Source organism: Mauremys reevesii, linkage group 8, assembly GCF_016161935.1.
Source record: "Mauremys reevesii isolate NIE-2019 linkage group 8, ASM1616193v1, whole genome shotgun sequence".
Taxonomy (NCBI): domain Eukaryota; kingdom Metazoa; phylum Chordata; order Testudines; family Geoemydidae; genus Mauremys; species Mauremys reevesii.
Window position 1 is genome coordinate 99,444,967 of NC_052630.1, and position 24,740 is coordinate 99,469,706.

General features: G+C 42.2%; 1 protein-coding gene across 1 annotated transcript in view; it reads left to right on the forward strand.

Moving 5' to 3' along the window:
- The first annotated feature begins 782 nt into the window (after window positions 1-782).
- Window positions 783-24,740, forward strand: part of FAF1 (Fas associated factor 1) — a 296,794-nt gene continuing 272,836 nt past the window's right edge. The window contains exon 1 of the mRNA XM_039484151.1: window positions 783-1,116. Coding sequence (XP_039340085.1) covers window positions 1,072-1,116 — 45 coding nt within the window. The 5' untranslated portion in view covers window positions 783-1,071. The remainder of the gene's footprint in view (window positions 1,117-24,740) is intronic.

Genomic DNA, 24,740 nt, shown 5'->3' on the forward strand with positions numbered 1-24,740 from the left:
TCTGTGAGAGAAACAAGCTTTGGAGCTACAAAACACCGAGCTCCTCTTCAGGTCTGGGAAAGGCCCTCGGAGCGTCACAGCTAAATACAAGATTGAACAGACGCTGAACTAGCAGTAACATCTTGTATTCATCTGTAACCCCATCAGTCCCTTTCCCAGACCTGCAGGCAAGCTCGGTGTGGCGCCAAAGCTGGTCTCTCTCACCTAGAGAAGCTAGTCCAATGAAAGCTATTACCTCACCCACCTTCTCCCTCTAAAAGCCGGGCACCCCCAGGGCTTCCATCAGCATTGCACGCCGAGACGCAGGACTGCAGGGCGCCGTTTCCGTGTATAACGAAGCGGATCATGACTTCAGGAAAGGCCTAAACGTGGGCCGAGTGCCCCCTAGCCAGACCCAGGGTTAGTCCCTGGTGTGGAGGGAGCGACTCCCTCCTGACTGGTTTTAAGGCCGGTTCTAACCCCCCCCCCCGAGGCGTGGCACGATTTTGCCGTGTGTGTTTTGCAACGGGAGACCCTGGCAATCCCCCGGAGGCCGGCGGCGGGCTTCGCGGCTCTCCCCGCAGCTCGGCGCAAAGCCGGGCCACCCCGGGCCTGGCAGCCCCGCTCCCCTCGGCGCAGCCGCCGGACAGCCGGAAAGACACAACCCCCCCGCTCCGCCCCCCCCCGGCTTTTCGGCTCGCCGGCGCTTGACAGGAGGGTCACGTGGCAGCCGCAAAGCATCTCTTTGCGACCTCAATGACAGGCAAAATGTGCGACAGACGCTTTGCGAGCCAGGGAGGAAGCCGCGCTGCCTCCTCCTCTCCGTGGCACGGCAGCGGAGGGCGCTGCTCAGAGGGGCCGGCTGCGCCCCTTCCCCTTCAGAGCCGAGCCCCCCCCTCCTCCCGCACGCGCGCGCCGGGGACCCCCCCCCTGTTCTCCGACGCCGGAGCGAGCCTGAGGCGCGGGGGAGCAGCAGGGGGATTGTCTCGGCTCGGAGCTCCCATGAGCTCTTAGCCTCCCATCCCCGGTCCCCGGCAGCAGCAGGCTCCAGGTGCACAGTGCAGACAAGAGCAGGGGACCCGGCCGGCTGCAATGGCGTCCAACATGGACAGAGAAATGATCCTGGCAGATTTTCAGGTACATTTCAACCCCCCGCTTCCCCAGTCTCTCAGGCTCCCGCCCCTCTGCTTTTCTTTCGCCCTATTTCTGTGCCACCCCTTCTCTGTGGCGGGGTTCGGCTCTGCGGGCGTGGAGCCCCCCCCCCAACAGATGGTCGCTCGTTTGTTTTACCTTGTAAAACCTGCCCTGCTCGCAGAGCTCGAGGTGTGTCTCTGAAACGCGCAGAGATCGTTTCTACAGCTACTAAAGGCACCTTCGTCCCTGCCCCCATTCCCAAACCTCAGACAAGCGACAGCCCAGCTCGCCCAGGCCAGGCAAAATCCTGGAGGATACAAAACTCCTCTCTTCTCCCAATGGTCACTGTGTGTAACCTCTTAGCTGTCAATAGGCCACTTGCTGTGCTGGAGATGGGTGCTAATTTCCATCATAATGTAAACATTAAGCGCACTGGGACTATGGCTGCCTCCACCTGTGATAGCTTGAATGCGTGGGAAGTTTTTTTTTTTTATTATAATGAAGAAATATATATATTTGTAGAGAGAGAAATGTTCACTGGGAAGTCTTTCACCATACAAAGAAGTTTTTAAAAAAATCCCCAGAATACCTTAATCTCAATCCCAAAGCAAGTGTTTCCAATTGAAAGTGATATTTAACAGGTTTGCAGGTATTTAGTTAATCAGTTCAGTGTAGTAGCTTTATTTTTCTATATTGTTTCCTCATGAACAAGTAAACAGGCATTTACTTCTCTCCCTTCTCCTTTTAAAGGATATAGTAAACTGAAATTAGTTCTGAGGGGGTGTGTCTGTGTGAAACAACTTGTAAAAGTGTCCGATTCCATTGTCTTGCATGTATTTGTTTCATGTATTTTTTTAGTTTTAAATTCTTAAGCCATGTCTATTGTTCGGTGCATGGGAAGACCTCCCAGGATTGGGGCCTAGCCCTTTACCTCTAAATTTCAAAAGATTGAGCAGTTCACTAGGAACATAGCTTCATTTGGTGATTATATCTATTATTTATTTTTTTAAAAAAGCTTTTTTTACCTCTTCATTTTTAAATGCATGTGTATACATGTATACACACATACATTCATAAAGATATTCCTTAATAATAATTTGATCATAACAAATATAATTTAATTTCTCTTTAAAAAAATGTTCTCCTCTGCTGAGATGCCTACAAAAAAACTTGATAATGAACAAGCTGCTGGTGTGCTGAGACCACTGCCTGTCATGCTGACCAATTCTGTCACTGTGTTCCCTTGTACCCTCTGTCTGTCTCGTATCTTATACTTACTCTCTGCCCCAAAGAGTTTACAATCTATCTCTTTGTTCTCTGTTTGTATAGTGCCTAGCACAATGAGACCCTGGTCCTGGGGTAGGACTCCTAGTTGCTATGGTGGTAATAACAATACGAGTAAGCAATCTCTTATTGTCTATTGCTGGGACATGTTGGATCATGTTTTTGACAGGGATGATGCGGGGATATTTTCCTTTTGTAGGACTTTGACTATGTGACATTGATACTTGTTTATTTACTTTGAAATTTTAATAAACAGCTCTACAGGCAACCTCAATTTTTTTTTGATATTTGGAGTGAACAGTACTGTGTAAGGAATAACATACCCCCAATTATATGTCATTAAGCTATAATTCCTTCAAAGGGTTCTGGTAACCCCACATACCACAGAAAATGAGTTTGGGCCCCAGCCCTGCAATCATATCTATGTAGGCAGAAACTTGCAGAACCTAATTGATGTTGCTGGAACTTCATGCTGCTGTGAGGATCGTGTGTGAGCCCAACTGCAGGACTGGGGCCTTGGTTTGTGCATCTTACCAGAGTCGTAAAACAGAATGCTTAATTCATATACACTTTGAAGATTGATTTTAATAATACTACTTTGCACTTACATAGCACCTATTTTTTGGAGGATCTTAAAGCTCTTAATAAAGGTGTGCTGAATAACTTCAGTGAAGGGTACCTTTATAAATGTACAGATAAAGGCAAGAAAGTATTACCTCAGTTTTACAAATGGGGAAACTGAGGCACTGAGTGGTTAAATGGTGCTTCAAATGAAACATAATGAATTAATCGTAGATCTGAGGCCAGAACCTAGATCTCCAGGTAAGACTGTCTCATCATGCCCCCTCCCCCCCCCCCCCCTTTTTTTTTTTAAATCACCCTTTCTTCCCCAGCCTCTCATTTGTCTTTTGTATTTCAGTAGCCAGCTACTGTGTTTCTGGCCCTCTTTTAATTTTTCCTGCTTCCCATGGCATGATACTGTTTACATTAGTTAAAGGGACATTGTCAATAATTTTTATGCCAAATTTGACCTGTATCTCTAAAATGCTATGCCTTGGTGAGACAGCTTTGTTCTAAATATCTGGTGTTGTTTTACATTTGCTAGTCATTCACCAACAACTTAATAAAAAACAAAACAGAAGCCATTTTTTGGGGGGGATTCACCAAAATAGGCTTGTATGCTATCTCTGCTATATTTTCTGTTTTTTTTTAACTAACAAATATTGATCTCATCCTTGAGAATAGTAGTGCAAGATATTTAGTTATAATACATTATGTACACTGGAAACTATTAAAACAATTATTTGCAATTCTGTTCAATTAGTGTTTGCTAAATGGGAAAGGATAAAATTGGGAGGGGATTTTTGTTGTTATTATTATTCTGTGTTCACTGTGCAAACTGTCTAGTAGTCACAATTTGATATGGAAATTTTCTTCCATATGTGGTTTGATTTTAGGGAGCAGCTGGTGTTACCTGTGTTCCACAGAGCTAGAGGTTCATATACAGAACCAATATACTTGAAGTCTCTGTGTACTTTTTGCTCTCTATGAAAAGATGTTGTGTAACACTGGGCCTAGTCCTACCAGTTGTAATTGAGCAAATCTTAAAAGATCCTTTTGCCCATCTTGAGTAAGAAATTATTTTGAGAAAGTATCCTCAACTTCTTCAGAATCTAAGCTCTCATCTATTACTAAATAAAATAAAACAAAATTCTAGTCCTTGTGGTTGCAAAGATAAATATCCAAAGGTGAATCACGTGTAACTGACAAAGTGCTTACCTCCAAAATCTGCAGACAAGACAAATCTAGTGTTTCTGTTGCTGGTCATAAACTTTTCTCAAGCTTCAGAATTTTGTCAGTTTCACTGCAGCTATTCAGAACCCCCAGGGCATCAGTGAAAGTGTTAGGTAAATTTCACTGTGGTGCTGCTGCTTGAGAAAGTTTAAATAAAGTTGGAATAGCAGAAATACACTCTCTCCTATGTCAGCAGATGAAAGGCTCTTGGGTGGAGGTAGAGCAACAGAAACCCACAACCTACCCTCATAGCACCCAGGACATTCCAGGGCATGAATGGGAAGCATGCAGAGAGAATGCTTCTCCTCCCCCACCAGCAGCTGGAAGGGGTGGGTGTCTTCAAATTTGTTGGGTTCCTATTAGCTGGAGGCTAAACAATGAGAGTAATTAGCCATTTGAACAATTTACTGAGGATCGTGGTGGACTGTCTATCACTGTACTCTTGGAAGGGAAGCCAGAGTATGAGAGAAGGAGAGTCTTCAACATGCAGGATGAGACTAACCTTCCTCATCAAACCTATACAATAAAATAAGTGTTCTCCGTAAATAGTCATTCCCTGAAATCTCAACCATTTATATACAAGCCAGACTACTCATATTTTTGATTCCTACAGCAACTGTAAGATAGCCCTCCCTAATAATAATAATATCCAATACACCGAGCTTTTCATCCTTACCTCACAGGAGGATTATTAGTTATTACCTTCATTTTACAATATGTTCTGTTGCTATCTGCCTCAGTATATACAGAATCTGCAGTATGGCTGAATTAGTTACTGAAGAATCATAACTGCAGATTCTTTCTTTCCTAATTTTTATGTGCTTGAAACTTTCTAGCCACAATATTGCATGAATGTAGTGTGGTGTGTTTCTCTTGAGGCTTACTGTCATTATTTTTCCAATCAACTGGGGCAAGAGTTTGCTATCTAAACCGTCACTCTACTTGGTGTATGTGTGTATTTAGTCTCTTCAAATGATTATTCCTTCCAAAATTTTGCAGTTGCCAGGGTTTACAGTTTAGCACTCAAGCAATTGCCACAAAACTCCAGTTTTGTTAAAAGGGTCAACTTGTAAGTCACCCTTGTCTGAAAACTTTGAACCTGGTATTGCTACAAGTGACACCTAATATTACTAGAACTGAAAGAAGTATAGTATCAGAGCGGTAGCTGTGTTAGTCTGGATCTGTAAAAGCAGCAAAAAGTCCTGTGGCACCTTATAGACTAACAGAAGTTTTGGAGCATGAGCTTTCGTGGGTGAATACCAATTTCGTCGGATGCATGCATCCAACTTCTGTTGGTCTCCTGCATGCATCCGACGAAGTGGGTATTCACCCACGAAAGCTCATGCTCCAAAACTTCTGTTAGTCTATAAGGTGCCACAGGACTCTTTGCTGCTTTTACAGAAGTATAGTAAACTCTCTCCTTTCATTTTTCAGTTTTTGTGCATTTGACAGCACTTTGTCTATAGTTTTACCATTTTCCCTATAAAATCAGATTCTCCCTTGTTGAAAAGATCTTATAAAAATGAACAGCGGAGTTGGAAAAATCCTTATACATTTTTAAAAAACACCTGAAGCAAATAAAATGCAGAGCATAGTATTTAAAGGGCATGCTATCAGAAACCAGACTTTTCATTTTTATAAAATCAATTTAACCCCCCCACCCACAAACCATTTAAAGTGTTTCTGTTAGGATTTCAGGGATGATAGTACAGATTACATTTTGTCTATGGATGAAAAAAAATTGATCTCGAATTAAATTCTAATTAGTTCCTGTTTGTATAAGGATTATTTTTAAGGTTAAAAGCTACAGCACAAGCTTAGAACTTGTAAAGAATTGTAGAGAACCTTAAAGTATTGAAATTTATACTTAGGAGTCTAACATATCTAAAAGCTTTTCTTTCCCTGTAAAAAGTGACACAGAGTCCTGTGGCACCTTATAGACTAACACAAGTATTTGAGCATAAGCTTTCGTGGGTGAATACCCACTTTGTCTGACGCTTCTTTCACTGCTTACTGCTTCAACTCTACATTTTACAGCTCTGGTGCTGCTAGGGAGCAGAAACAGCATTGGGACTGGTAACTGAATGTTTTGGTTTGCAATGCAAATGGTTTTGTTGATATATTTAGCACTAGAAATATCCAGAGACTACAAAACCATATTATATGCTTAGTGTTCTTTGGCTTGGTTATTATGATGGTCACGGTCTGCTCCCAAAACGTTGCTTGTATTATCTTTTGTTTTTCATGCTTTTTTGAAGAACCAACACTTAACTTGTTTAGATACCTTCATGTTCGGCTGAAGTCCTAAAGCTCATGTTCTTCAGAACAAATTTAGTATGATTTACTTGTAACCTCTCTGGTCTTTAGACAGGCTATGAGTTGAAAGACAGAACCAGAAGAATAACAAATTGAAGAAGACTGAGAGTAAGAATGGTGTCCTTTTTAGAAACCTGAGCAGTTGGAATGCTAATCTGTTACTGTACTATAGCAACTTTGACTATTCATGGTGAAGCTGGCTATTCTTTCCCATACAATGGTAGATATTTAATTAGAAATACTATCTGACGTTTATAGAGATGAATGAGAATACGACATGATTTGTGTGCATTGGAACCATAGTATGAGAAACCATAGTAATTCACCCTGGAGCACTAATTCAACTTCAGAAAGACGTTTATGGTGGCTTCCATAGTAAACTTGCTTGAAGAGATTCTTCACACCACAGTAATCATGTCATCAAGTCTGCCAGCACACTCATGTAGGTATTTGGGGCAGTAGGTCACTGAAACAGAGCTATCATACTGGTTTAGGAGTGGTAGCGGTAGTTTTTTTTCCTCAAATGCCATGTCAATTAACACTTGTTATATTAGTGGAATTAGCTTTGATTCCTTCAACAAAGAAATATCATGATTATATCCATGACAAAGGAGCTAGGTATACATTTTCGCTGAGTGAAAAAGGGGTCGGGGGTTGTTTGGGTAATGGAAAATACAATGCAAGTGGTTTTTTATTTGTTTGTATGAAAAGTCCTGTGGAAACGATCAGTCATGTGAAGGAACTACATTGACCAAATTCCTGCTTATTTCTTTTTTTGGCTGGGGCAGGGTGGGTAGCCTGCTTCATCACTGTTGGAGTCCTTAGACTTTCTCCACTTTTAATATCCCATGTTACTTCTAGAAAGACTGGAAAGGTTATACTCTTAAAAGAGAGAGCTGTCTTCAAGTATCAGTACTCCTTTCCCATGGGACTGAGATTAATTCCATAGCATTTGAAGTCCTTGCTGGCTGAAGAATAAATTGGGGCATTTGCCACTAGGCCACCAGGTTTTATCTTAAAGGAACAGGAAATATACTTGTGACTATGTGAAATTTACTCACTTGACTTTTTTGTGTTTCTAAAATTCAAATTCCATAATCTATACTTGTCCCTTGGGGGACTGGTTGAGGAGAGACCTATTCTTCTTCCCAGAACAGGTTTCAACTTACATAAGAATGAACTTTAATTTTCCCTCCCACAAGTGTTAAATGCTTCAACAGCATCTCAGTCAAACTCCCTGCAGTGGTGTCTGAAAATGGTTGGTCTCATATTTACTAGCACTTAACCAATATATTGGCACGAGTGGAGCAGGAGGAGGGGACTTGATACAGGATTAAGTTGCTACAGACAGTGTGATTGTCTTAGGGTACAATAGGTGGTCAATGTCAATCTTTGCATTCTTAAGCAGTTCATTTGCAGGCTGGAAAAGTGGTTTGCATGTTCAGTAAAGCACCCTTCTAAACAAAAAAATCTTGTCCCTTTCTTTGTAGGGGAAAATGTACAGGAAAGTGAAGAAAAACACTTATATAATTGTACAGACCAAAGCATTTAATCATAACTAGCTGCAGAATCTCACCATAATATGCACAGTCAAATACCTCTGGCTCGAAGTGGACTTAAAAGTATTGAGGAATATGAGACCTGCTACTGAAGTCAATGGGGGATTTTGATGCTTACTTCAGTGGGACTAGGATCAAGCCCTTAATCAGACAGACGATATTTTAACCTGTGTGGTCACATCAAAGAGTGTAAAAGGCGACAAAGAGTCCTGTGGCACCTTATAGACGAACAGACGTTTTGGAGCATAAGCTTTCGTGGGTGAATACCTCACTTCATCAGATGCATGTAGTGGAAATTTCCAGAGGCAGGTATAAATATGCAGGCAAGAATCAGTCTACATAGCTGTTGCCCCGCTTCACATATGTCCTATTTTGCTTTAACATTAGATCTGGCACTGACCACTGTAGGAAGAAAGTATACTGGGCTAGATGGACCATTGGTCTGATCCAATATGGCCATTCCTATGCCCTCGGGGGGGAAAAAGTCTAAATTTGAAATACTTTCTCAGAGCCAATGGTGATTACTTACAGGTGTATTACTTAACCAGTTGCTTGGTTCATCTCTCTCTTTTCCAATATATAATTGTGTAGATGACCTACATTAACATTTAGATGAGTTGTATTTCTTGTCAGATTAATTATATTGTTGTTCATTCTGTAAAAACCAAGCTTGGGGCCAGACAAATGTTTTATAAACGTACTTTTGAAACTACAGAATGTTTGGTAAATGAAGGTTGTATTTCCTTCTCTCTGTATGTTTGAAGCTTGAGAGACCTTATTGAAGGGTGAGCAAAATTCACCAAGAGTGAATTCCAAGGTAAATGGAGGTTGCAAATGGTCACATTTGCTTTTATGGGAAAGATTTTTAGCCTTTAGAGAATCTGCTCTAATAACATATCAGTAAATAACCCAATAAGGTGTATGTGTTGTCCACAATATTCTGTTTTGTTAGGTTCCTCTGAAGTGCTTTTGTCTTCTCTAGTCCAGTGGTTCTTAAAGCTGGTCCGCTGCTTGTTCAGGGAAAGCCCCTGGCAGGCCGGGCCGGTTTGTTTACCTGCCACATCCGCAGGTTCGGCCGATCGCGACTCCCACTGGCCATGGTTCGCCATCCGAGGCCAATGGCAGTGGGAAGTGGCGGCCAGCATGTCCCTTGACCCGTGCTGCTTCCTGCCGCCCCCATTGGCCTGGAGCAGTGAGCCACGGCCAGTGGAAGCCGCAATTGGCTGAACCTGCGGACGCGGCAGGTAAACAAACCGGCCCGGCCCGCCAGGGGCTTTCAGTACACAAGTGGCGGACCGGCTTTGAGAACCACTGCTCTAGTCTCAACTAACCTGAACAATTTTATATCTGCAAATTTTACCTCCTCACTAATCCCTTTTCTGATTATTAATAAAAGATTATACACCAGTCCTAGCACAGAACTTGTTTCTTAGCCAGTTTCTGATCCATGGCAGTACTTTTGTATTTCACATCCTAACTATGTAATTTATTTAGACTTTCAAAAGGCCTTTGACAAATTACATCACAGGAGGGACTTTATTGCAGAGATTTATAAGGATGCTATTTACATATTCTTGGGAGTGCCCATGAGTACAGCAATGTGATCTTAACACCTAGGATAAATAACTCAGGACTGCAGACCACCTGTCAGATGTCTAAAGCTGTGTCATTTAGTGTCCTGTATTCATTTTGCCAGCCATTACTTATATAAAATTCGGTTACTTGATGATGCTAACATAATTCTTGATACTTTCTTTGCCGCTAAAGCTTCTCTAGTGTAAAATAAGAGCTGGCCAAGGAGCTGGTTGGAATTTCATAATAATCTCCTGAGAGAGAGCCTTGTTTTGTTATCTTCATAACTAGTGATGCTGCATTGGAATGCCACTAAGGTGGTGACAGTATCTCTCAAAGTGCAGGATTTCAGTAGGACTGCACCTGGTGGAGACCGGGCCAACCATGTAGATAACCCAGGACTCTGTGTAATTGGTGCCTTACCCTGCCTGAATTCCTGATTAAATTAAAAAAAAAAAGAACTTGTTACTTTGTTTTGAGCCCTGTTCAACACTCTGAAAGGGCTAAGTACATCTGATTTAATATGTAGTATTGAAAGCTTTCTTGGTCCTCTTTGATTCAACCCAATATCCGCAACTTGTGAGCCTGGTGACTTCCTCAATATCTGAGTGGTATTTAAGGTTCAGCTTACATTCCATACCTATGTTTCTTGCCTTTATTGTAGAACAGGAGTAAGCCCAAGCCTCTGTCTGGTGGTGGCAGGGCATGAACCACTTTTTTTTTTTTTTTTTTTTAAATGGGTGGAACCATTAGGTGAACCTCAATTTATGACTACCACAAAGTGCCAGCATGAAAAGGCTCAGAAGCCTCCTCAGGTAGTTACCTGTCCCACATAGCCTGGATAAAAGGAAATGGCACATCAACTGGCTGGACTAGGGAGCCATAAGTTATCCTTAACTTCAGAATGAATTGATTTGAATAGACAACGTGCAGTTCAAACCAAACCATGCCCTGCAGAAATCAAAGGCCTTTTACACTGGTCACACATTTTCAGTTCATCAGAGTAGACGATCTATGAGTCTCTATTGTGTGCCTGGCTGGTTGAGCAGCTCTCTTTCTCCTGTGGGTGCAAGAATGCCTTCAGAAAATGTTTAGGCAAATCCTGAAGTTTGTGGGAGATGTACTATAAAGTTACATTCTTGTTTTTGAAGTTAACTCCATGCTTGTATTTTATTAGATAGTTTTTTAAATTAATCTCAAACATTACAGTCCACCAAATTAGAATCTGAAGCACAGGGAGAGCAGCAATTGCTCTTAAGTCAGGATGTTTTAGTCTATTATCCCCTCAGCAGATCACAACCATGCTTCTGGGAATTTTTTTTTTACTGGTTATAGCCTATTCATGTTTGCGAAACTTTAAAATTGATTGACAGAATTCTCCTTAAATGGTATTGCTATAACTTCTTTGTTTTTGCAATACTGTAACTGAATAACTGACACTTTAATTCACAATAATTCTGCTTTCTTTAAAAATACTTTTTCTCCATTGCAAAGGGTACTTGCATATGGAAAGCATCAGTTCAGCTTCAGTCTTTATTTAATCTTCCTCTGTTTCTTATTCTCAACTGGGAATCTTGAGACTGTTGGTGACAACAATTAGTGGTTGTGGGAATTTAATCATATACAGCAGCATAATTTTACAGGGAGAATAAATCCAAAGAATTAGAAGATCTCTTAAAAACATTCTCTTTTTATGCAACTGTTAGTAATCCTAGAAGATTAGGGTTGGAAGAGACCTCAGGAAGTCATCTAGTCCAACCCCCTGCTCAAAGCAGGACCAAACCCAAGTAAATTTAATGAATAAGGGAAGAGAAATGTAGAATGTTTGTTTATGGAGAACCCAAAAGGTTGTTAAATATCTTCTGTAAATCTCTTAGGAAGATGGGTAAATCTTTAATCCAAAGAGTTTATAATCTAAATAGCCAACACTACAAAAAGATAGGGGCGGATGGAGAGAGAAATGCCAGTACATCACTATTCTAGAAAGAAACCCTCCTGAATAATTTGACTATTTTTTCATAGTCTTCTGTGATGTATCAACTGTACTTTGAAAGTTTCTTGATTTAATTTTAAATATTAAGAGAAATAGTTATGAAAGATAATGACATGAAAAGTGGTTATATCCAGTCATCTCCTACTTTTATGTTCTGTCTGTTGTGTATCTCGTACTTTTGTCCTTCTGTTGTGTAAAGTTAAAATTTTTTTTTCTTACCTTCAATTATCTGAGTATCTGAATAATTAAGATATGTAAGAGTACACCGTAAAGACTTTATAATATACCAATGTGTCCAGGCAAGAAGTCTTGAAGCAGGACAATTTTAGCTTGGGCTGCAGAGAGAGGATCACAAATCTGCTTTGCTAATGGAATTTTGAAAATTCTTTTTCTTTTGGGTTTTTAATTAACATTCCAAATAAAAGAAGAGAGAAAAATTGAGCCATATATCGTCCATCTCACAAGCACACTTGATCCTGCAGTCCTTTTGTACATGTAGCTTCCACTGCGACCTGTGGACGTTTTGATGTATAGCAATTGCAGGATTGGACTCCTCTTTTAAGAGAGTTTGATGGGCAGAGTGAGATCCAACACACAAAAGGGGAAGGAGAATTGAAGTTAGTAATATAGCATACTCAGCTGACATTCTGGATTTCTCAGAATAGTTTAGGAGCTGGAAATAACCATTCTTCAAATTTTTAAGCTTAGGGGTTCAGTGGCGAGAACTTAAGTGGGAGAAATGTGATCAGTATCTCTGAATCTTACCACTTCAACTGTGTCTAAATGTAATAAGTAGGGGTAAAAATTAAACAGAACTTTAACCAAAATTGTTAGTCTGTGATCACTTATGCTGCCTTACAAATCATTCTGGAAAATGAACCGTAAACCTAAAAAGGAAAAATGAGCTGCATGTCACACTGACCTCGACAAATATGTGCCCCAGTCCTGTAGTCTTACCTATGCAAAATGTGAAGGCTTGGCTTAAATATAGCGTCCAGTTTTGAGGCCAGTATCGTTTAAAAGCAATTTTGGTAAATAGGATGGAAATAATCTTAAACTCACCCCCCTCTTTTTTTTTAACAAACAAAGCACATTGAAACTGTAAAAATGAGTGTATTAGCACTTCAGACTATTGTATATGGTTTTCAGACTTCAGACCTGCAATAAATGTTTCACAGAACAGGATCTCAGAAAATGAGTTCCTTATTTAAAAACAATTTTTAAAAAGGTCAGATTATTAAAACAATTTTAATAGATGCCAGAACAGACAGTTGTGATCATCCAGTCTAAGAGTGGGCAAACTACGGCCCATGGACCGGATCCGGCCCGCGAGCCATTTTAAGCCAGCCTGCAGGCTCTCGCTGGGGAGCAGGGTCGGGGGCTGTTCCATGCGGCATGGCCCCACTCTGGCCGGGGCACAGGGTTCGGGGGAGCACCACGCGTCTGGGCCCTGCTCTGGCGCTCCGGCCGGGGCACAGGGTTGGGGCTGCACCACACAGCTGGGTCCCGCTCTGGCACTCCAGCAGGGGTGCAGTGTCCAGGGCCGCTCCACACGGCTCCCGGAAGCTGCAGCATGGCCCTGCGGCTCCTAAGCACTCCAATGGGGAGCTACAGGGGCAGTGCCTGTTGATGGGGCAGTGTGCAGAGCCACCTGGCTGCGCCTCTGGGTAGGAGCCAGAGAAGGGACATACCTCAAGTGGCTCCCGGGAAGCAGTGGCAAGTGCTGCAACTCTGAACTTCTCCCCATGCCTCAACCCCCTCCCCCAGCCCTGATCCCCCTCCCCTTCTCCAAATCCCTCGATCTCAGCTCACAGCACCCTCCTGCACTCCAAATCTCTCATCCCCAGCCCCACCCCAGAGCTTGCACCCCCAGCCAGGGGCCTCACCCCCTCCTGCACCCCAGCCCCAATTTTGTGAGCATTCATGGCCCACCATACAATTTCTATTCCCCGGTCTCGCCCTCAGGCCAAAAAGTTTGCCCATCCCTGATCTAATCTGACCTCCTGTATAACACAGGCCCTTCCCCAAAATCATTCTTAGAGCATATCTTCTAGTCTTGATTTTAAAAACTGCTGGTGATACAGTCCACCACGATCCTCGGTAAATTGTTCAAATGGCTAATTACCCTCACTGTTTAAAATTTACACCTTTCCAGTCTGAATTTGTCTAGCTTCAACTTCCAGCCATTGGCTCATGTTATACCTTTCTCTTCCAGATTGAAGAGCCCATTATCAAATATTTGTTTCCCATATAAAATCTTATAGACTGTAATCAAGTCGCCCCTTAATCTTTTCTTTGTTAAGCTAAATAGATTGAGCTGGTTATCCATCACAGCTCCCAAATCTTTTTCAGAGTCACTGTTTCCCAGGGTAGAGTCCCCTGCCATGTAAGTATGGCCTCCATTTGTTGTTCCTAGATATATACTTTTGCATTTAGTGGTATTTAAATGCATATTGTTTGCTTGCTCTCAGCTTACCAAGTGATCCAGGTGGCTCTGTATCAGTGACCTGCCCTTTCCACCACTCCCCCAGTTTTGGTGTTGTATGCAAACTTTATCAGCGATTTAATATTATATCGTTCTAAGTTTTTTAAATCAAAATGTCATGTGGTACCAAGCCAAATGCCTTACAGACGTGTTAGTGTATAACATCGATATTTTTACCTGTATGAATCAAACTTTATCTCATTTAAAAAATCAAGTTTCTATAATCCCATGTTGATTGATATTAATTATATTACCTTCCTTTTAATTCTTTATTAATAGAATCCTGTATCAGTCACTCCGTTATCTTGCCGAGGATCAGTGTCAGGCTGACAGGTCTATAATAACCCAGATCATCCTGTTTACCCTTTTAAACGTTGCAAAAGATTAGATTTCTTCCAGTCTTCTGGAACTTCTCCAGAGTTCCAAGACTTATTGAAAAACAACATTAGTGGTCCAGCGAGCTCCTCAGCCAGCTCTTTTAAAAATGTTTGGGTGCAAATTATCTGGACCTGTTGACTTAAAAATGTCTAACTTTAGTAGATGATGATTAACATCCTCATGAGATACTAGTGCAGGGGTCCCCAACGCGGTGCCCGTGGACGCCATGGCATCTAAATGCGCCCGCGTCCTGGCTGGTGGTCGAGCATCCGCTGAAATGCTGCTGAAATTCAGCGGCATTTCGGCGGCAACACCTCTCAATGACGCCGCTTGCCACTGACAAGTGGCGTCATCGAGAGGCGTCGCCGCCGAAATGCCGCAGAAATTCGGCGGCATTTCGGCGGATGCTCGACCGCCACCACGGTCCTTTGTCTGGCGCCCGCCAGACGAAAATGTTGGGGACCACTGTACTAGTGGAATGAGATAATTGTTACCCTAAATTATATCGAAAATATCACAGTGGCTGAAATGTCATATTGGATAAGATATATTTTAAGAGTGGAAAAAGATTTTTGACTTGTCTGGAAAAAATATTTTTATTCCTTTCACAGTATTATTTGTAGAGTTCTGCTCTTTTGTTTATCATCTTTGCTACTACGGGAACCATCCAATGTGCTTGAGTGTCTGATATCAGAACAACTACAGTTTCTCGACTGTCTTATCCATCTATTTTTCTTTTCATGATGGACTGTGTAGAGGAGAAGAATATGGGTCAGGAGACCTAGATTCTGTTTCCAGTTCTACCATTGTCACTTCAAGTTCATTGGGCAAGACACTTCACTTTTCTGTGCCTTGGTTTCCTAATCTGTAAATTGAAATAATAATACCTATCCTCCTCTTGTAAAACATTTTGCAACCCTTGGATGTAAGGTTTCAAATGTAGAACAGCATTCTAGATTCTGACTTTGATCACTATGTTCAGAAGGTCTTAAAAAAAATCCAGACTGAGCAGGCATAGCAGTAATTATACTCAATTTAATGCAGGGGACAGATGGTCTAAAGGATACAGCATTGGACTGGGGCTTGGGAGACCTGGTTTCAATTTATGACTGAGCTACAAACTTCTTGTGTGACCTTGGGCAAGTACCATAAACTGCCTTGTGCCTCAGTTTCTCAGCTGTAAAGTGGGGCAAATACTGCCCCAATCAACAGGTTTGTTGTGAGGGTGCTCAGATATTGTGGTGATGAGAGTTTTGTAAGCAGTTGCAGAAGAGCAGCACTAAGCGAAATTTTATCCTGGCATAAATTCCAGGAGCTCTCCCAGTTCTTCAGAATGTCAATGTTTATGATACCGGTAAGTATGCTGGTATATTTTTATTAAAGAACACTTCGCAAATCTGTCTCTACTTTACCAGATGACTCAGTCTTCAAACTGCCTCTTTTGTTGTATTCACAGTTCCCTTTATTTGGGTGATTCTGATGGATGACTCTTCAATTTGACTTTCAAAGCTGGTGTGTCATGAAGAATTTTTTTTTTTAATGTTTATCTTAGACAAGCAGGAAAAAAGCGTCTATATTAAACACATAATTCACAGCAGTTACGATCAAGCAATTTCTGTACGTGCTGCTGAAATCCACCTGCTAAACATCCGTTAGAAAAAAGTTCTGCAAGCTCTATAAATCTGATAAAAATAAAATCTTTTTTTAAAAAACAAACCTGAACAAAACCAGGCAAACAGCCCCCTACATATATATTATTTTTATATATAATAAAATGTTGGAGTTCAGAGAATGTCTTAAATGGTGAATTCCTCCTCAATTTTTTGCTTACTATTGTGTTGAGCTATCAAACAGATTCAACTCTTAAATAACTATTAGGCAATAGGGGTCTTTGAATGTAGTTGGTGACAAATTAAAAAACAAAACAACCCTTTCCCCACCTTTTTCATGTTTTGCTTCTTCAAATGGTTAAATTACACACACAAATTTGGTATGCTTTGGTATTCTAGTGTTCTGATAACAGGACAGCCAGCTGGAGTGTGTGTGCTTTTATTTTCTAATCTTTGTACACTGCCCATGCCATGACCCTTACTTGAAGAGATGGTCAAGTCTTTCTGTGGTAAGCTGCCCTGAACAAAGAGTTCCAGGTAGACCCAGCATACTGATCACCTGCGGGGTACCTAAGAAATTGTACCAATCTTATGATGATCCTGTGACTGTTCTTGCTAAACAACTTGTGATTCAGCAATGGCCTGTAATTTATTTGCTTCTCTTGTGTACAATGTAACTGAGTACTCACTGGAAAATTTTAAATCCTACTGTCATGTTCTTCAGTGGAAACAATGTACAGCCACCTAATATTTTTTTGCAGTACCTACATGTTAAGTCACGTGGATATTGATAAATTAGTGTCTAACTTTAATTTAAAAAAATAGCAAAGTATCTTTTTTTTTTTCCAGTAAGTCTCATCTTCATGTGTGCTAAGAATGTTTCATTTTATTTTCAGGGAGTCTCATCCAGGATTCATCTCTTTCCTTTTTCCCATTCCTTTCTTCTTTAATGAAGCCTGTATGTTGCCTAGACCAGTTGGAGAAGTGGCTGCTCTGACACTGCAGAACTTATTACTGAAGAGGACTCAGTGTGCTGTAGCCTTGTTAAAATTCTGCAATACAAAACTTAATTGTAAATCTATGGAATTACAAATTAGGTTTTTGGTTTACAACTACAAGAATAACAGTTCCACTCTAAGGTCTTAGTTGGATTTCGATTGAAATTCTGTTTATGAAGGACAAACTTTCTGTTTAGCTATTCTACTTGCTAAATGTTCTTAGATCACAAATTTCAAACTTGGTACTTAAAGTTGGGCAATTAAATCCATACTTCACTGATTTTCCAGTCAGGCCACTTTTATTTATGTGATTAACTTCAGGCACCTAAGTGCCAGTTTAGTTGCCACTGTAATCCACAAAACCTCAGCTGCCACTGAACCCTGTAGATACCTACACTCGCTCAGCACCTACATTTCTGGTGTAAAAGTTCCCTAGGCACCTGGGTTTCTGTCCCTGGGCATGCACACTGTTGCTTCACTGTAGGCTTCTGGACTTGTATCTCCTGCCTAAGCCCCACCGTGATCCACAAACTGGGGGAAGATAGATGGAGGAGTGCCTATCTTGTCTGCGAAGCTCAATCCAGTAGGTGTGCTCTGTGCAACAGCTCTGAGCATGCCTACCAGACCAGGCCCCATTCAAAATCTGTCTGGAAGAGGCAATGGTGGTGCCCACCTTCTACCTTTTAGCCCAGTGGTTAGAGCACTTCCCTGGGATGTGGGAGACCCAGGATTAATTTGTCCTTCTGCCTCCTTGGATGAGAGGATATGAACAGAGGTTTCCTACCTCTTAGGAGAATGCTGTAACCACTCGGCTATGGGATAGTCTGATGTGGAGCTCCCTCAGTCTCTTCTGTTGAAGCTGTTGCACTGTGGATAAATAATTAAAGAATCATTGGGCCGGAGAGAGAGTGAGAATAACTTCATAGCCTGGTGATTAGAGTTCTGATGGCTGAGTCTAATGCCTAAATCCCTTTGTGGAGCTGGACCCAAGTTTGAAAATGTTGGCTTAGTGATTAATTTGAAATATGTTTTATTCCAGTACTAGGACTTACAAGTTGTTCATAATAACTTGCTTGACTGAACAAATTACTATAATTCATTGTTTTTACTTGCTTTAGTAAAATGTCAGTTGTGTTTTTATTTGATTTTAGTTGACTTGTTGCAAAGGTCATTGTTTTAATGAGTGCATGGACTCCGAAAGCAGGGATTCTCACTTATTAGTATGGCTGGCAATTTGGAGCATATGGGTGTGTATTCTCGTTTAGGATTTGGAGGTAGTTATAGTTGACTTCCAGTAGATGGCATTGAGAATTGCCCATTGACTAACTTCCAGATCTTCCTATTACTGGCCTTGTTACTGACTTCCTCTTCTATATCTCCCGAGATGTAACTAGTTTTATTAGTTGTTTCTCCAGATACAGGAAATCATTTGTAATTTTCTAAAATCTGGTCTCCAGGAAGCTGAGGCTTTTTTCTTTTTCTTTTTTCTTCTTCTCCTTTCTGAGCATTTATAAGAGTCAATTCACATAATAGAATTGGATTTTTCACCAGTTTTCACTGTCTTGTTCAAAAAGTACCCTTTTATAGCAAGATCTCATAGACAACTTTATTTGGCTGTGATGTCAGAGTGCTGAGGGTCTTCTTTCCTCTGCTGAGTAGTTTTCCAAAACTGAGTCAGAGACTTCAGGAGACTTGGCTCAATGCAAAACAACGCCTCTGCCCTTCAGCATGCTTGGTGTAGCTATCCTGATGCACTCCAGAACCAAGAAGATAGATTAGTAGAGTGGTTAGGTCCTATATCACTTGTCTAGAAAGATACCTCCAAAGGGGAGATGTGTGTATGGGTTCTCAGTGTGGGGTTTGTGACCACTCTGTTCTCCCCATATTGGGAAGTGGAAGAGTGATTCCAGCTACATCCTCATGAGATGGGAAGGAGTTCCTGGTATGGAAAAAAATGAGAACTACTGGTCTAGAGAGCAGGGCCCTGGACTGGGAGTTAGAAGTAGGTTGTGCTTCTGGCTCTGTCATTGACCTCCTGTGTGACTTGGATGACATACTTCCCTTTTTTGTGCCTGTGTTTTCTTCTGCCATCCTTTGTCTTGTGTATTTGTGTTGTAAGTTCTCTGGGACCAGCGGTGGGACAGTCTCTCACTATGTGAATGTACAGATCCAAGCACAGTAGGGCCCTGATCTTGGTTGGGCTGTCTAAGTGCTCCTGCAATACAAATAATAGTGGACGAATGTCATCCACTCATGTAGATGACGGCAGGGGCCTCAAGCAGAGTCACGACAGGTACTGGATGTGAATTTCACGAGCATTTAAGGGTAAGCGATCCATTGTGTAGCGATCAAGAATTCCCAGATTTTCAGTGGTCTGGTATATCTGGGGAGACAATTGTTATATTTTTGTTGTTGTCTCCTATCACTTCTGGTGACCATGGGTTAGTAACAAGGACAGTAATGGACATGCATAGCCCTTTCCAATCTGGATTCCTGAGTCTGCCTGACTCTGATATTAACATCCGGCCAGGCTGGCTAGAGGACAGTTGATATTACACAGCAAGCCCAGGAAAAAGTCAGAGAAACGAGACTTATCTCTGCCTCCTGATAAGTTTGAGACCAGGTCACAGAACAATTGAAGCACTTGGCATTCGAAGTGAGCAGATTTCTCCCCAGATCTTGGAGATAGAACAGGGAATGCACTGGCTGTGTTTGATAGAAATGGATAAGGGAGGATGGCAATGGGGACAACAAATAAAAGCAAGCCTTTTCTTGCTAAACTACAGTGAATGGGCTGAGCCGGCACTCCATAAGTGAAGCTTGTGGAGTGTGAAAAACGTCACCTTTTGCTGGATAGCCTCTGTCCTAAAGGAGCCAAAGATAGATGTGTTCCTGTCCGCTCACCTCAGGAAGGTGCAGAAATAATTCTCTGGAATGAGGGACCACAAGTTTCTGGCAGCAGAAGCATTGTACGAGACACAGCCAGCTGACTTACATTTGCCACCAACTCATTGCTGCCAAAGGTCATATGAAAACGATGTGCTCTTTTTCTTACAACAGGGATCAGTTTGCCATCTGGGCCTGTTCTTCAGGAGGCTAGCCTCCTGGTTGGTCCAAAGGAAATATAGGGAAGTGGGAAATATTACCAGCATCAAGGAGTGTGGGATTACCATCTACCTAAATACAGTAAATAGAGAATACTTGAAGATACAGCTTGGATTTATCATTGGCATATAGAACCAGATTGAATCATTGGAACTCTCCAGTCTGCTGAATTTTGCAGGGGATTTTATTAGCAAGCTATTGTGATGTACATTAGTGGCTTATTAGTACGTGGATCCTGTAAACAAGTGCTCATGTTCAGTCATCTGTAAAGTGCTAGGATCCTAAAGCAGACCACGTTGCTAACCTACTGGAGATGGAAGGTCCAGTGAAGAACCGAAATCTGGTGTACATGATTTAACTTTTTCATGATTCAAACTGATATACTTTATGCCCCTAGACCAGGGGTTCTCAAACTGGGGGTTTGGACCTCGCAGGGGGTTGCGAGGTTATTACATGGGGGGTTGTGAGCTGTCAGCCTCCACTCCAAACCCCGCTTTGCCTCCAGCATTTATAATGGTATTAAATTAAAAACACTTGTTTATATACTTATAAGGGGGGGGTTGCATTCAGAGGCTTGCTATGTGAAAGGGGTCACCAGTACAAAAGTTTGAGAACCACTGCCCTAGACTCTGTATTTATTAGGTTGCATTTCAGGAAAACCATCTGTGAAATAAAAGCCATGTCCCTCTTGTTTAGTGAGAGTTTGCTGCTTGACCAAGACCAATAATACCACCCTTAGTCAGGGAAATCTACCAGCCTTTATGGCCAACTGGACTGTGTTCAAGAAGCCTTTTTGACGTTTTGGTCTCTAACCGCTGCTTGCTTACTAATCTCTTCTTCAGGGGCAAGTTTATTGAGAAAGCTGGGGTGAGCAGACTTTTGCTTTCTGCCACTATTTTTAACCACTTCCACTTCGACCTGATTATAACAATGAGACAGCTCTGGTTGCATTGATGAATGATGGCAGTGGCAAAACATCCTCCCCCCGCCCAAGATTCTGTTCAGATTATCAGCGATTCCTGACACGCGTAACATGAAATATTGCTGGCTCGCCAACAAGATCTTGCATCAGTGGATGGAGCTGTACTAATGATGACTTCATTCGTTCCCCTCTGATGGATCCCAAAGGGTGGACAGATTCTTCTCTTTCCCAAGCAGTCTCCTCTTTGGAGTCTTGCAGGGCTCAGCCCTGTTGCCTCTTAGTCAACGTTTATGTAAGACTAGAAGTTAAATTGTGAAATGCCCTGGGTTATACTGCTAAAAACATGCTGACTGTACACAGCTCTTCTTCCTTTTCTCATCTAGCACAGACAGCGCTGTATTGCAAGTGTCTGAAGGAAATCCGAGTCAGGATGGAAGGAAGTTGGCTTAAGTGTATTCTGGTTGAGATGAAGCTAATTTTGCCAGGGAGAGGAAAACGTGCTGAGCAGTTGGCAGGAGTTCTGACCACACCCTTAAGGGTGTCTGTTGGATTCATTGCTGCTCTGGATACCTGCTCCTGAGGGAATTCTGTGCCAAAAAATTATACGCACAATATTTTAAAACTCTTCAAATTTTATTTGTTAGTAAATAAATGTGGCTCCAGCAGGGCAGTGGGGAGCACAGGGAACAGGCTGCATTGAGGTGGGAGATCACCCTGAACACCCACCTCAAAGAGACTCGGCAGTGAGGCTGTACCTGATCCTGACAGAGTGCAAGGGCTGGGCCTGCTCCAGAAACACCCTGGGGCTCTGCGCCATGTGCACCAGGTGTGGGTGGGCATGCTCAGCCCAGCAGGATTCAAGTGTGGAGGGGCTTAGTATGGGGGGATTCAGGTGTGGGGTGAGAGATTTCTGTGTGGGGCAATCTGGGTGCAGGTGGCTCAGTGGGAGATCTGGATGCACAGAGGCTCATGGGGGGTGTTCTGGGTGCAGGGGCAATGGGTCTCTGCAGGGGATCCAGGTGAAGGTGGTTGGGGCTCAGCGGGGGGCGGCGAGTGTGGGAGATAGGTCTTGGAAGGGGGAGGGGGGATCTGGCTGGGTGTGGGAGGCTCAGTGGGGCTTTATGGGGTGAAGATCCAGGTGCAGCTGGTTGGGGATCAGTAGGGTGGGGGTCTGGGTGTGGGGGGCTCATCAGAGGGGTCCAGGTGTAGGAGGGAGGGCTTGTCAGGGTGAGGGTTTGATGGGCCTGCTTAACGGGGGAGCCCCAGCTGCTGCTGCCGAGGGGATGCTGCATGCTGGCCTCTCGCTTCCCCCTGTGATTACTATTCCCTTTTCTTCTCCATCCCCCTCCCCTCACTCTCACATTCTCCTCCCCCTGCCCTATTCCACCCCCTCCTTTGCTACCCTCCCCTTACTCCCAACCCCACCACAGGTGCTCACTGTTGCACAGAAAAAAGGAAGGCTACCAGCATGCAGAAGGGGAGCACGGCTGGCACTAGGACCCAGGAGGCGGCATTCAGCTGCAGAGTCAGCAGAGCCCAGACAGCCTCCTTCAGCTGGGCAGCTCTGCGCTTCCAGAAATGAGAGGGGGGGCAGTGGCACGTAACTCTGTGTGAAGCCCATGCCTCATCTCTGTTTGGAGGGGGCAATTCTCCCCACGTGCCTGCACGTCTTCCCTTTGCTTCCCTGCCGTTTTCTGCAGGTGCGCAGTCATGCAGAATCCTCTCAGAAGCAGATATCCTGATAGCAGCTGTGGCCAGAAATGCATTTCACTTTCTTGCTAGTTGAAAACTGCCTTTTCTCTCGAATGCAGATTTAGCCATATTAATTTGCATATTTTCCACCTCCAGACTGGGTTAACACAACATGACCTAACTGGGTTTGACTGCAGAGTTCACATAGAAACTGCAATGGCTAATAACAAAGTGAACAATTTCCTAAATGGATCAAACAGGAGGTGGAGAGAGCACATTATAGTGCTACATGGTGCAGTTCACTGACTTCTATTTGATGTCCAGGATGCTTCATTTTCAGTTTTAATTTTTCCCCCCGGGAATTTATCTGTGTTTATTACCACAATAACAAAAACAGGTGAAAATCAGTGCAAAAAAACTATTAATAATTTTTGGGGGTAAATATTGGGGTTCATCTGGGGAACAGAAAGACTGGGGGGAAATATTCAGTAAATTAATGCTTTGAATTATGTTCATCAATGTGGTTTGCTGCAGAACTAAAACAGCACTCAAAACACATCACCTCTGAGTTTAAGAAAACAATACATCTCTAATCCCCAAATAAAACTATTTTCATTTGAATAAACAGTTTACTGTTGTAGACTTAGAACTATTAGCCTATAGATATTTACATTTAATAATTGGCCACACCATTTGCAGTGCATGCACTCAATTTCTTTTTCTCTTTTTTTTTTAAACTTTTGAATACTTGTGTTCTGAAATGTATTCTGATATAGATTTTCGTTTTTCTTCCCATTTTAGTGTATCAAATCTTTAAACTGTTATCTGCTAACAGCTTGAAATGTGTATGTGGAGGGCATCAGATTTATCAGTACATTCAGATGCGCACGCACTTCAGAGATTGCGTGCATGCCTGTTTGTTTATTGTGTGCATCTTCTACACTAATAGCCTTACTTCAACAGGCAGCTTTGCAGATACACACAGACTAATGTATTATTGTAATACATATATCTCATGCAATGCATTCCTAATAAAACAAGTTAGTTTTTATATATTTGAATGATACAAAAGTAGGGTGAAAATCAGAAAAAAAATGAATACTTTTTGTAAAACCCAGGAATTTTTCAGTAAAAATCGGTTTAAACTGAAAACGAAGGGGCTTACCTATGTTCAATCCTTCGTGATCCTGGTCCTGATCTATAAAGAGGCTAGTCCCCAGTTATCTCAGAAATGGTCTTTTTTTTCTGTGCCCCATCTTGACGTTTAGTCAGTGGGAACACTGTAATTGGTGGTGGTCTGGGTCAAAGGAGGTACAGAATGACCTTGTAACTATTTTAGCAGAGCAACTTCTAAGTGATTTAACTCAAGACAGCAGCTCTACTCTCTTGGATCATCACACAAGCACCCATCAGTTTTCTCCTGCCCTTCTGCTTATTCCTAAATTGTCCTTCCTGATGCTGTATAACTTCCTCTCCACCCAAGTCTACTTATTTCCACAGTCTCTCCAACAATGACCTTGACTACCATCACATTAACCAAATAAAGAAATAGACTCCCAATGTTATGCATCTCTTTAATTATTCTTCCCTATGATTTATGTTTTCATTTGGGCCTGCATTATCATGTCATATAAAATTTAAGATCATCTGGTCATGGTTAATGCTTTTGTTTCCTTGTAAAGTGCCACACACACCTAACGTGCTAAATGGAAACTTGGGTAATAGATGAATGGTGGCAGGTGGAGGAAAACCTTTCCAGGGGAATCTCTGACAGAACCAAACTGGGTATTAGTAATCTCACGGACTCTCTGTTCAGCTGGGGAGCAATTCTGAAGTCTCACTTGGTGCAAGTCTAAATCAGAAGTTAAGCAAAACTACCTGTTTCATTGTTACATCAGTATTTAAGTTACGGCCCTTCA